This window comes from Dermacentor silvarum, chromosome 1 (genome assembly GCF_013339745.2).
Source record: "Dermacentor silvarum isolate Dsil-2018 chromosome 1, BIME_Dsil_1.4, whole genome shotgun sequence".
NCBI lineage: Eukaryota > Metazoa > Arthropoda > Arachnida > Ixodida > Ixodidae > Dermacentor > Dermacentor silvarum.
This window is the reverse complement of record NC_051154.1, coordinates 286,403,101-286,415,849: the sequence shown is the minus strand read 5'-3', so window position 1 is coordinate 286,415,849 and position 12,749 is coordinate 286,403,101. Positions and strand designations below refer to the sequence as shown.

Genomic DNA, 12,749 nt, shown 5'->3' with positions numbered 1-12,749 from the left:
AGGACCCCTCTTCCAAGGCAGACCGGCACGCTCGATGATCCCCGGAACGCCACGTCGGCACTCGGGAAAGGAGCGAGACGGAAGCAGCGGCCGAGGACGTCGCTAGGCCTAACCCGTCACCTCTCCCGGCCACGTCAGCAACAGCGACCGGGTCAAACAGGCTCCGAAGATGAGCGGGTGAACGTACCGACTGCAAGGCAGCCACGACTACGCGACAGTCGGCGAAAAGCAACGACTTCAAGAAAGGCCCAACGAGATTCTCGCCGGGAGAATACGAGCGACGAGGGCGAACTGAGTAAGGACGATACATTCTCGCAGTAGGCCAGAGTTGCCAGACGTTCGCGTGGGAAACGCCCAGAATTAGTGTAGGCGTAGTTAAGGACATGTTTAGTGGATATTTTAGTGTGTTCATTAGGTTGTACATTTGTTGGCATTTATTTATTCATTGTCTTTTAGTTCAGTGTGTAGCTTGATTTTCGGTTTGAGGCTTTTTGATTTTGAGTTCGCGTGTAAATAAAATCTGTTTGCTGTGTCGCCATGCGTCTTCCCTCTCCATCTCTCATAACACCCGCACGCCTCCGAGATCAGTGACACACAAACCACATCACAGACACCCAACGGTTGTTGCAATGGCGCGCGGCATGACCGATACGGCGACAGTGGAAGCAAATTGGCTGATCATCTGCCGTCCGCCATTGTCACCTCCTCTTACTTGGGAGCAGGAGGGTTGCGCACAGGCGTTACCCTCGATGGAGAAGAGACACGACTGGCAACACAGCAAACAAGGATTTAGTATGTACAAGGATGGTGAAAGCACAAGGCACACAAAACTAAAACAATTCACCACAAATGTTCACTCGAACTTAAACACCAAACTCGGAATAAATACAAACTACCAAAAAAATAATCTATCTCGGTTTTGGAGCCTAGCTCCGCCTTAAAGTCTCTAGGTCAGTCCTAGCCCGGACTCTTCAAAGTCTGGCCACCCTGAATTCGGCCTAACTGCGTCGCATTAGAGAAGTGCGGGTTCTTACGGACCGTCGGTTTGAAGTTCTTGTTGAGTCCACGTCGGGCTCGTCCGAAGCGTTGCGGGTGCCGTAAGTGCCGATGCCTCACGGTTCCATTGACCTGACCGAGTACGTGGCTGGTGCCCCGGTAGCCGCCGCTGACGTGTCACTTGCCGGGTTAGGCTGTGCAAAGCGTTCTTCGCCTTATGTCGATCTGCATGGCGGCCCGGTGTCCCGGTGATTATCGGTTGATCGGGCTCGGCCGAGGAAGACGGATTCTGGCGAAGAGGACCGGAACCACCGTGAACATCAGCAGCTGGTCCCAGGAGCTTTGCCCGGACGTCTCCGAGGTCTACAGCTACGCCTGGGCCTTGCCAGCGTCGCGAGCTTTGTGGCCGGGTTCTTCGCACTCCCGTCGTCAGAGCATAGCTGACGAAGTGACCTTCCAGCCCCAGAGCCACATCGATAATGCTGTTTCGCCTCGCTTCTGCCTCGACCACACCTCGGTTCGCGTGCCTCGAGCGCTTGCTCCATTCGGAACGCTCCGCGATCTTCGTCTTCTTTTCTCGCCACCGGCGACCTCTTACATATGACAGCCATTCAGCTGGATTACGAGAGCGCGGATAAAACCCTTTTTCCTGAGGCGGTGATCTCGGGCGAGGTGGTGACCTAGGGCGAAAGTCAGTTGTCCGAGACTGAGCAACGGTGCAGACGGCGAAACCCAAGTTGCTCAGTTCCTCCCACACAATGGACTGGACCAGGGAAACGGCCGGCACATGAAAATCGCCGTGGCCATAGTTGGGGAGAGCAGGAGCAATTGCTTTGATTTCTCGACAGACGATTCGTGTAATTTCTGATTGCGATGCCGACTGCAGATGAGAGGCCTGTCCGTGTTTGCATGATGACGTCGGTGTGGTGTTCGGTAGCTGAGCGATTGACCTCGCAATACGCCGACTTTTGGCCTGCTCAAAACGGCGGCATTCTTCAATAATTGCGTCAATGTTTGCACAATTTCGGCACAGTAATAGGTTGAACGCATCGTCTGCGATTCCCTTCAGTACGTGACCAACCTTGTCCGACTCCATCATGTCCATGTCCACTTTACGGCAAAGAGCCAAGACGTCCTGAATGTAGGATATGTATGGTTCAGTGGATCTCTGAGTGCGGATAGATATCTCTTTCGTTGCGGCTGCCTTTCGACCCATGGACTTCCAAAACAAGGCACTAAGTTTTGCTTTGAAAGTGTCCCAACTTCCAATCTCTGCCTCATCGTTATCGAACCACACCTTTGCCGTTCCTTTGAGGTAAAACAGCACGTTCGCCAGCATCATCGTTGGGTCCCAATGATTGATCTCACTGATGGGTTCATAATTGGCAATCCATCTTCGACGTCAACTTCAGCCGTACTGCAGAATGTTCCTGGGTCTTTAGGATGCGTAACGACGATCGTTGTTGTGGGGGCCGGCGCAGGCGTCGTACTGGCCGGCGCAGGTGGCGGGGTCGTGGTCTCATCTGTCATCATGATGACCCCGACTCGACGACCACTGCGGAGCTCCGTTGCACAACGCTTCTTCTGGTACCCCGCACTTCCACCAAATTGTCATGGGGATTCACAAGTACACGGGAGAGACAATATTTACGGGCTGCTGCTACTAGAGAATGCCTGACAGCATCTCACATGGCACAGCGGTCCTTTAATGGCAGGCTCATACACAATGCCTCGTAACAGTATATATATATATATATATATATACACGTTTGGTATATAAGTTTTTTTTCTTATATATATAAGAAAAAAAATGTATTGTGCAGAATCGTATCGAGATTCCACTGTAGTGTTATCTACGGTATTTTTTTTTGAAAGCAAGCTAGTCATTATTTGCATATCTTGTAATTTTAAATAAAATAAGTTTCACACTCTTTGTTATGCTATACAGAAGTGCAATCTTACAGACGTTAGGTAGCTAGAGTACAGCACTCATTTGCACTTGGTGGCATATCAAACGAAACAGTGTGCAAGTTTTCAAATTTCTTATTTTGGGGCACTAATGTGGCTATACAATTATGACTAACACCTATGTTTGGGCACAGCTATTTTTTCTTCAAGAAAGGCTTCCTTCTTCTGTCAGCTGTCTTGCTTCTCTCAAAGGCAATTTTTTCACTCTGATATATGCCTTTAGATGGTCCAAAATCTTTTTTTACTGCTCCGAAACACATTAAAGGCTGCTATGAAAAGCTGCTCCAAAACAGCATTGGCCAACCACATCACATCATTCTTTTTTTTTTCTATTCAATGTCGGGAAACGTATCTTAATTTGCCCCAAGATAAACCTCTTGATGGATGACTCAAAATTTCACTTATACACTAAAATTGACTGAGACTTCCTTCTGAAAGTGCTGTGTTACATTGTACACACAGGATTAAATTTGGTCAAAATTACATGCTTCTGCAATCCTGTGTGGAGACAAGGTGAAGATCTTTGCACACATTAGGTTGGTTAATAAACTCTTGTTTGGCTGCTGCAAGGTTAGCAGCTGAATTTAACGCAAGTGGGAATAGCAGTGAGAATTTCGAGATCTTGCTGTGTATTCACTGATTCAGACTTCATTTTTAATGGTTATGCAAGCACTTCCAATTTTAACTTTGCAGTAATAGTTGTGCCAAGCAAGCAGGAGCAATTAGCTGTGGTAAAACATTGTCATCTTATTGTCATCACATTGTCATCTGTGGCGAACATTGCCACCACTGGGTTTTGTGTCTGGTTTTGTGTCAGGAACTACATGTAGCATGTTAATCATCTGATCGAGAGACACATTCGCACATGTGCAGTTGTGCACGAACACACAACTGCACATTATGGTAGGCTTCTATTGCAATTACACAGCCATTATTGTTTGAGTGATTCGACATTTTATGATAACCCTCTTGTTCAGGTACTCTAGGTGGGAAACCATTTTCCATATGTGCCAGAATTATTACATAAACTTGTTAAATTATGTCTGGAATGACTGAAAGGTGGCCAAGTTGGTGCGGATTCAGTCCTGTCTAATTTCTTCCTGTTCTGTCTGTCCTAATTTCGTGTTCAATATCTTTGTCTATCTTTTGTCTGGGTTACGTCGTGCTACCCAGGCATAGCTGGTATACTACCAACCCAGTATGTGCTGCCCAGTATGAGTATTAATGACATACTGTGAACACTGTATGTCAGCTGATGTTTTTCCTCTTTGTGCAGACGGCGGAGACAGCTGTTGACATGGCCCTGAATTGTGAGCGGCTGTCTGTGACCTTGCCACGGGTGCGGTGGGCCGAGTCGGCATTGTCCCTGGCCAACCGCCTGTTGCATGACTGTGTTGGCCTCATGTCGCGGGAGTTTGACCAAGTGCTTCAGAGCAAGGGCTTTCTTGATCTTGGAAAGGTGAATGCAATTTGATCTTTTGTCTTTGTTGGGCTATGTCACCTTGAGTCATTATGTCTGCATTCATTGTGCACTTGTTTCTTTTAATGTCATTGAAATTATGCATCTCACTGATCCGTACAAGTTGTTGCAATAGTGTACATTTTTGGACATTTGTGATGTTAAATTTAGGAAGCTGCCTAAGCAGTTGACTAAGAAGCTGCTGCAATTTAAATCTCTACACATTTTTCATGTGCTTCAGCAAATATTCAAATTATTAAAAAGGTTTGATTGAATACACGGTTCGGCATTTGCTTTAGCCTGAATTCCAGTTCAGTCGACTTTCATTAGTTCGAACCTGACAGGACTGACGAAATTGATAGAATAAAAAGGCGGGTCGGAATTAAACAAGATGCAGAAAAAAACGCCAGAACACATTGCCAATTCATTTGGAACCATTTGCCCAATCCTGACATGCCCCAAATCAATTGCACCCCCACTCCTATGTGTCCAAAGTAGAAAACTACCATAGAAATGACAATAAAGCTACTAAACAAAGTACAGTGTAGACTGCTTATAACATAAGTCGGCGGAGTTGCGAATATCTGCACTATAAACAAAACAACGATTTTCAAGCCCTGCACGTATGCAAAACATGTAGACCAAGCAGTTGCGCGTATCCGAGAATTGAAGCGTGCCACTGGGAGTTTTGCATCCATTGAAATTTACGAACGTTGAAAGGGTAATGTTCAAGTACCCACGATCTTCGCATGAAGCAGACAAAGTAATCATTTTAAAAAATGTCGCAGTTTCGCCCGAAAGGCGAAGCATCAATTGCGATAGCAAATTAGGAGAGCTATAAGGAGTAGGGATAGTAGTTTTATCGGCTGCATAAGCTTGACACATTTGCTTACTAACGGAATTAACAAGCGTGATGTCAACGCACACAAGCAAACATGAATAGAATCGATGACCGCAGACAACCACTGTCAAAACGCGGGCGTGGGGAAGCGTGGCCGCTGCAGCGAGCGAAGGTTCGTGCGGTCTATCACTTCAACGGAAACTGAGCGGCGTAAGCACAGGGCATACAAAGGTCAGAGCCTTGTGGAGATCGCTTTCAACATACGGTGCGCGCGACAACACCGACAGCCGGCACACGCGCAAAGTACAAGAACACATTTGTTGGCAGAGTGGAAGTAGCCCCCCCCTCCTCCCTCCCTCCCTCCCTCCCGCGCAGCCTTCCCGCTTTGCTCCTTTCGTCGCCAGTTACCCTTGCGTCTGGTTGCAAGATAGTCATTTGGTGCCGCAGCTCGTCGCCTACCCTCCCTCCCTCCCATACCCGCACGGCCTTTCGCGTGATGGAAGTCGCGTTTGCCCTACACTGCGTTCGCTCTCCATGAAGGCGCGTGTCCCCCGCAAGCTTTCACTCGCGCATAAAGCGTGCGGCGACGATTTTATCGCCCTTGGACTCATGCTCCATGTCTCATGCTCCTCCTCCGCATTGCCCTTGTTGATCTCCTGTCCCAGCGGTGGGCGCACCTCGTTGAGAAGCGTGCTCGCTACCGCCCTTGTTAGCGAGATTTTCCTCATGAAGCCGCATTATAACCGCTATTTCGTCTCGTGCGGCTGCACTGTAAGCGGTATGCGTATACATGAAGTTCTATGGGAGGGTAAACGGGAGTCAGAAAAGGCCGCGTTGTAGCCAGTCCTGCACTATAAGCAGTTACGTTATAAGTGGTCTATACTGTAAAAATCTAGCGTGCACCCAATTTTTTAGCGAGAAAGATTGTCAAGGGTCTATTGTACAATGGCGGCTGGTTTGCTAAAGTCAGCTTCGCCGCAATACATGCGTGTTATACATGCATGAATGCCGCGAAGGCGGTTTCGCTTTAGTGTCCGATGGCACCGCACAGGCATTTTTGGTCCAATTTTCTTGAAAAAAAGAAGGTATGGGTTAGAATCGGGTAAACACCGTAATCAGACTGGTATGGGTTGTGCTTGCCAATACACGGACACAGGAAGGCACACGGAAAACAAACGGCAGCGTTTGTGTGCCTTCCTGTGTTTGTGTATTGGCACGTCCAACCCATACCAGTGTGCAATTCCAACTCGCCCAAGAAACAGCAACCATAATCAGACATTGCAAGCTATGGTTATTGCTTGAAAATCTTCCCAAGGGGCAGGCCCAAAATAGGCATTTTCGACGGCAGATGACGCGTGTTCAACACATTCACTGTCCCCTAAGCTCTGCCGAGACAGACGCAATTGTGTATCAATTCTGAGACAAAAATTGTGTATGGATGGTGCAATGACAGCACTTGACATTGCCTTTTATCATAAACCAGTCAGCAAGAATCTAAAAGGGGGGCTGAATGTAATTTGTTCATCCGTCCTGAATCTGTGGCTGATACCCTGTGGTTTTGGTAGTCAAGTCACAGTGCCATTGTCACGGCACACACACAAAAATGTGGTAAATGAAGACGAGCTTAGGGCATTCACACACTTTTGACAGTTTTGTTTTGCATGCCATACACTGCACATGCTAGTGCTTTCAAAATGTATGAACTGTTAAATGGGGCCACATAACTGGTGCTTTTTTTTTACCATGACCAGTCAGGAAGCAGCATGGCTTGTGCATGATTGGCCACCAGTGATTTGGAATTGCAGTAAAAGCTTATCACTTTGACCCTCGTTGACCTAGAAAATCATATAATTGGGACGCACTTGACAATTCTTTGCAGTTTGTCCCGAGAATTGTATGTGTTACAGTATTCTATGGCATCAGTTACTCATTAATTCAGAAGTGTTTGTCCAGTTGCTAGTTAAATTTGGTCGAGCCACAGAGTATAGGCTCCTGCAATTATTAACCAAAAGCCTAGTTAAGTTTAAAATGTGCTGTGCCTACTCTTTGTTCCCTGGTACTCCAGTTAAACCTGCTTATAGCGAACCTACATATAACGAATTCCTGGATATAACGAAGTTTTTCTATTCCCTGCCATTACTCCATAGAAGCACATGTATTTGAGACCTCTACGTAACGAAGTGGCAGCAGGAGACCCCCTCGATAGAACGAATTTCCCCCTCCGACAACCTAGAAATTTCGCCCCAAATATTGTCATTTTTGCGCGAGCGGCAACCGGAAGCACCTTGTCCACTGCGACGGAATGCGAAGCGAGCGCGCGTGTGCGTGCCTGTGTGTGTGTGTGTGTGTGTGTGTGTGTGTGTGTGTGTGTGTGTGTGTGTGTGTGTGTGTGTGTGTGTGCGAGGCGGGCCTGCATCCCTCGACCCGGCGATCTTGCTGCCGCGGGCGTGACCTTTCCCCCTCCCCCCCTCCCTTCATTCAAACCTGATCTTGCCGCTTGCTGCAGCTGGCCTAGCCCGCCAAGCCGGCACTCTCTCCTTTTCCAGTTGATGCTGCCGACGCGCTGGTACACGCTGTGACACATCACACTCGATGAGTGCGGACACGCGCTGTCAAACGCTGGCAGCGTGTGGAGGTGCCGCTGGAGAAGCGAGCGAAGTGACCTTTGTGCGTTTGTCTATCGCTTCAACGCAAACTGAGCGCCGAGAACACACAGCACGCACAAAGCTACGAGCTGCCGATGCACCTACACTGCTAGACTGCCCCAATGCAGATCGCTTTCAAGATACGGCCCATGCGACCGCGCGCCGCCGCGCAGTACGCAGTTGATGCCAGAGTACAGTACAATGCTGCCCCGCTATCCCTCCCCCATCACTCGCTCGCTGGTGCCTCAAGTGCAACGGAAGAGGGCGCGCTTCCTCCCTGCTTTTCTTGCGCGCGTGAGATTAGACGCGGTCGTCGGCTCCCCTCGCACGTTTTCACTCGCGCATATAGCATACGGCGCGCGACGACTGCGTTATCGCCCATGGAGTTTATACGGGATATCTATAAGCCAAAACCAATTTTAGGGCCACAACGCGTCATAGACATCATCTGTATGTAGCAAATACAGATCTCAAGGGCCATACTTTTTCTGGCGGAAACCGAAAATATGTCATAGTTGTCGCCTCCGGCACTTTGGGCGGCCAATGCCATCATCAAGCCACCAAGCCAAGCGACATGAAAAGTCAAAATGGCCGCTTGGGACGGCGCGGAGTGGCAGTTGTTCACAACGTATGATGCGGGAACGGTCCCACAGTTGCGACGCAACAGCGGGGTTACCAATGCATTGGGTTCTATGGGAGCGCTCCGGTGCCGGGATCGGCCGAAAACGAACATCCGGGAAAACGCAGCCCCGCGGAACGTAACAGCGGGGCTCTACTGTAACACTATATGACGCTACAACGCCATCGTGATGCTCGCTCTTCGTTTCCGATGCCTCGCGCTTGTGCGAAACGACACCCGTCCATGCATCCGCTACCTGGTGTGACATTCCAAGGATGAGTGCTTCGACGAAAACGGAAAATGGGTGCACGTTACAATTGAGGGCGCATTAGAATCGAGTAAATACGGCAAGCATTTCTTTTTCAAATTTTCGTGCCGAACCTGCATATAACGAAATCCTCTTTATAACGAAGTTTTTCGGGAATTTGTCAATTTTGTTATATCCATGTTTAACTATAAATAAATAATGCAAAAAGTTTAATTACTTGGGAAAACACTGAGATGATGCTTCCATTGATCAGCAGTGAACTACAGTCGACTCCCGTTAATACGAAGTTTACGGGCACCGCGAAAAACTTCGAATTAAACGAACTTCCAATTAACCACAAGGAGCAAAAATGGACATTTTTATTTGAAAAATGACTACAAAAAAATCGGTTTAAGCCGTCTGCTTCTGCTTGCGGCATCTTGCTACGGAGAGTAAGTTCTGCAGGCTGTAGACGTGGCCGAGTGCTTCGTTGGCATTGCTCTCTGCAGCAAAAAACCGCTGCGTGAGGGCAAGGCCCGCTGCTACATCAGCTGCAGGTTGTGGCTCACTTGAAATGTCGTCGTCCTCATCACTTTCGTTAGCAGCCTCGTTGGACTGAATAATTTCAATTATTTCAGTGTCCGTCAGCGCACCGCACGTTTCAACACTGCTATCAATGACGACGTACTCTTCGAAAGGGACGTCACCGAGAGCTGTTTCAAGAGTATTGTCATCAAGCTCGCTTGTGTCTGCTTCCCCCGCTGGAGAAGACGAACCAACTCCCGCCACACTTGCACTGAAACCACACGCCCTAAAGCAGTTTGCAGTTGTTTCCTCTTTAACGCGGGCCCACGCTCGCGCTAGCATTTGGATAGCACTGAGGAGGCTCACCTCGTACTGCGTGGAGCTGTCCATGCACAAGAGCATCCACTCGAGAAGGTGCTTTCGGTACAGCACCTTCACATTTTCGATGATCCCCTGATGCATAGGTTGCAACACCTATGTTGTGTTGGCTGGCAAGTAGGCGACGCGGATGGCACTCAAGGCCGGCACATTCATGTGGGCACTGCACTGATCTACAAGAAGCAATACCTTGCAGTTAGACGATGCGAACTTGTGATCTAGTTTATGTAGCCAATCTTTAAATAGGTCTGACGTCATCCACACCTTTCTATTGGATGCGTAATCGACAGGCAGTGTTTTGACGCCCTTAAAACATCTAGGCTTAGTGGCCTTGCCGAGCACCAGCAGGCGACATCGCTCCATGCCAGTCATGTTCGCTCGCGGCAATTAAAACGAACACTCTTTTTGCTGCGTTTCCCCCCAGCACAGTCATCATCCTTGAAGGTCAATGTTTTCTCGGGTAACATCTTGTAAAAAAGTGCCATCTTATATTCGCTCAAGTATTCGCGAAGCTTTTGTTCTCTCCACGTCGCACATGTTTCCTGGTCGACGGATGCCTTTTCGCCACTCACGCTTTTGAACACCAGGTCGTGACATTGCTTGAAGCGTGTCAACCATCCATCCGAAGAGGCAAAGTTTTCAATTCCTAACATCGCTGCAAGCGATAAGGCTTTCGCTGCAACGATATCGCCACTGAGCGGAGGGTGATTGCTCCGTGCCTCCCTAATCCAAATGAGCAACACTTGCTCTAACTCCGGGTGGGCGCCAGTGCGCATTCTCTTGCGAGACATCTTAAACTGTTCTTTTTCAACTGCTTCGAGTATCGAGTGCTTGTTCTTCATGAAGTTTGAAAGAGTGTTAGGCTTGATGCCGTACCTTCGTGCGATGTCCTTCTTGACGATGCCTCCTTCCTCAACTTCTTTCATAATTTTTACTTTCATCGCCAAGTCAAGCGTCCGATAAGGTCTGCGGGTTGCCATTGTCGCGACTGTAGGTGAAATGCGGCACGCCGCATGTGGAACCTCTGTGCAATGAGGCCTGACGCACCACAACGACAACTGCTACAACACTCGAGGAAACAAACGGAGAGCGCAGAGAGGCCTAGTACGTCACCGCCACAGAAAGACGGCGTGGCGCGGCTAACCTTGCCACCTCATCATCTTCGGCGCTGTCGTCAGCTGCGATGCCAAAGATGCCAGTACCTAACATTGACACTTCATGAGCTGTGGCGCTGTAGTCAGCTGCGATGGCAACGATGCTCGTGCGGCCCGGCACGCAAAGCTGATTTTCACTTTAAAAATAGGAAATTTCTCTAACATTACAATCACGTCGAGACATTCGATTGAGAAATAGCTTCTAATTAACCAGTATTTTGGACTTCTAACTTCTAATTACTGAGCATTTTTTTTTGTTGGTTTGCATGCAAAACTGACGGGACCCTTACTTCACTTCTAATTAACCGAAATTTCGAATTAAGCGACTTTGAATTATCGGGAGTCAACGGTACCAATACAGCAGTCGTACACATGCTACCAAGGGGGCAATGCAGACATGAGGATGAAACTTCATAGCACGAGTGAGTGCACAAAGCCTGGGGAGTGAGTGCAAGGACGCACGCTTGCATACAGTGAATTAAGTTGATGGTGAGGCAGTACAGGCACTTGAATCCAGCATGGTGCACAAGTCCATGCATACAGTCTTCAAGGTTGCTGTGTATATAAAGAGTGGTCTGAATGACAGCAAGTCAGTGTACAGATCAGTGAATATATGTGCACACATGCACAGAGTAGGAAAGGGCAAATGAGTAGCGCAAAATTAGCTGGTGCATGTACTATGCAATTTCTATGGGAGGGGGCACATCCTTCCTCACCGTATGGATGGAGCAATTAGTGTTTTTGTGTGAGTATGCCGAAATTGGTGATAAAGTAAAACCTCTTCCATTCAAGTTTTGCGAGACCAGAAAAAAAAATGAAATCATCCAAATGTTTCATTATTGACTGGAATATAAAGGAATGTTTGATTTATTACCCGTAGCTTGCAGTACCATTATGAGGTAGCATGCGCTCGCGTGTTACCATACATGTTTCATGGAACTGAGTCTGTAAAGTCTGACTGAAAAATTAGAGAAAAATTGCCTTATAATCATATGGAAGGGCACGGAACCTTGGTTAAGGCAGAAAGCTTGGTTAGTTGGTTTGAGTAGTTTGACAAATTTACAGCGCGCAAAGAGTGTAAGCACACAACATGAAGACAGGACCCATCCTGTCACCTTCGTGTTGTGCGATTCCATTTTTCCAGTTCTTTAAATATGTCCAACCACGGAACTTCGATGTGCCATGCCACATGGTTTTCTTTTGTCTTGTGCTGGTGCCTATTCATTAGCATTAAGTTCTGGTTGTGGTCCTGCATCAACACAAGATCCCATCTCCTTGATTCCGGTGCCTTTGCACACTACTTTGCTGCACTTTTTTCATTTTTCTGGATAAACATTTCGGTGACATAACTATCTCCGTTGTTCCTAAAGTTCCTAAAGGTGCAGCAACATATGTATTCGATGACAGGAAATTTTTATGCCGGTGATGACAGCTTGTGACTAGTTTAGTTTTTGTTTTCATTCTTGAATCTGATGCACACGTCAAATTTTGCTAAATTAAAAAAAAAACCTGGATGCTAGAATCAAGTAAGTACACTACATTTTACGGAGATAGCAGCTGTGCTAGTGTAGTACAAAGTGATGATCAAGTTGCATTTGCATGGTTGCTCAGCATCTACAATAAATGCTTTGAAGATGTCAATTTATTGCAGGGCAACCTTTGTGGGCATGGTCACAATGACTTGAAATCTTCCTTCTCTACTCAGGGCCAGAGCTGGAACATCACTGCTCTTGAGGACGCGTTGCTGGCAGCAGTAGAAGGACTGACCCCTGATGCAGCCTGTCTGTCGTGTATTGTCCTCGCGCGGCTGCTGCCTGAAGATGACAGCCAACAAGCGCAGTGGACGCAGGTCAGTGTCTTGTTTATTCCCTTTGTTGTGGCCGGATTCACTTAGTTTACAAGCAGCAGTAACAAACT

At 47.8% G+C, this 12,749-nt stretch overlaps 1 protein-coding gene across 3 annotated transcripts in view; it reads left to right on the top strand.

The window, feature by feature from the left end:
* Positions 1–12,749, top strand: part of LOC119437191 (uncharacterized) — a 135,774-nt gene that overhangs the window by 60,017 nt on the left and 63,008 nt on the right. For all 3 annotated transcript variants that reach the window (XM_037704249.2, XM_049660352.1, XM_049660353.1), the window contains 2 exons: positions 4,241–4,423; positions 12,538–12,681. In XM_037704249.2, the coding sequence (XP_037560177.1) occupies positions 4,241–4,423; positions 12,538–12,681 (327 nt within the window). The remainder of the gene's footprint in view (positions 1–4,240; positions 4,424–12,537; positions 12,682–12,749) is intronic.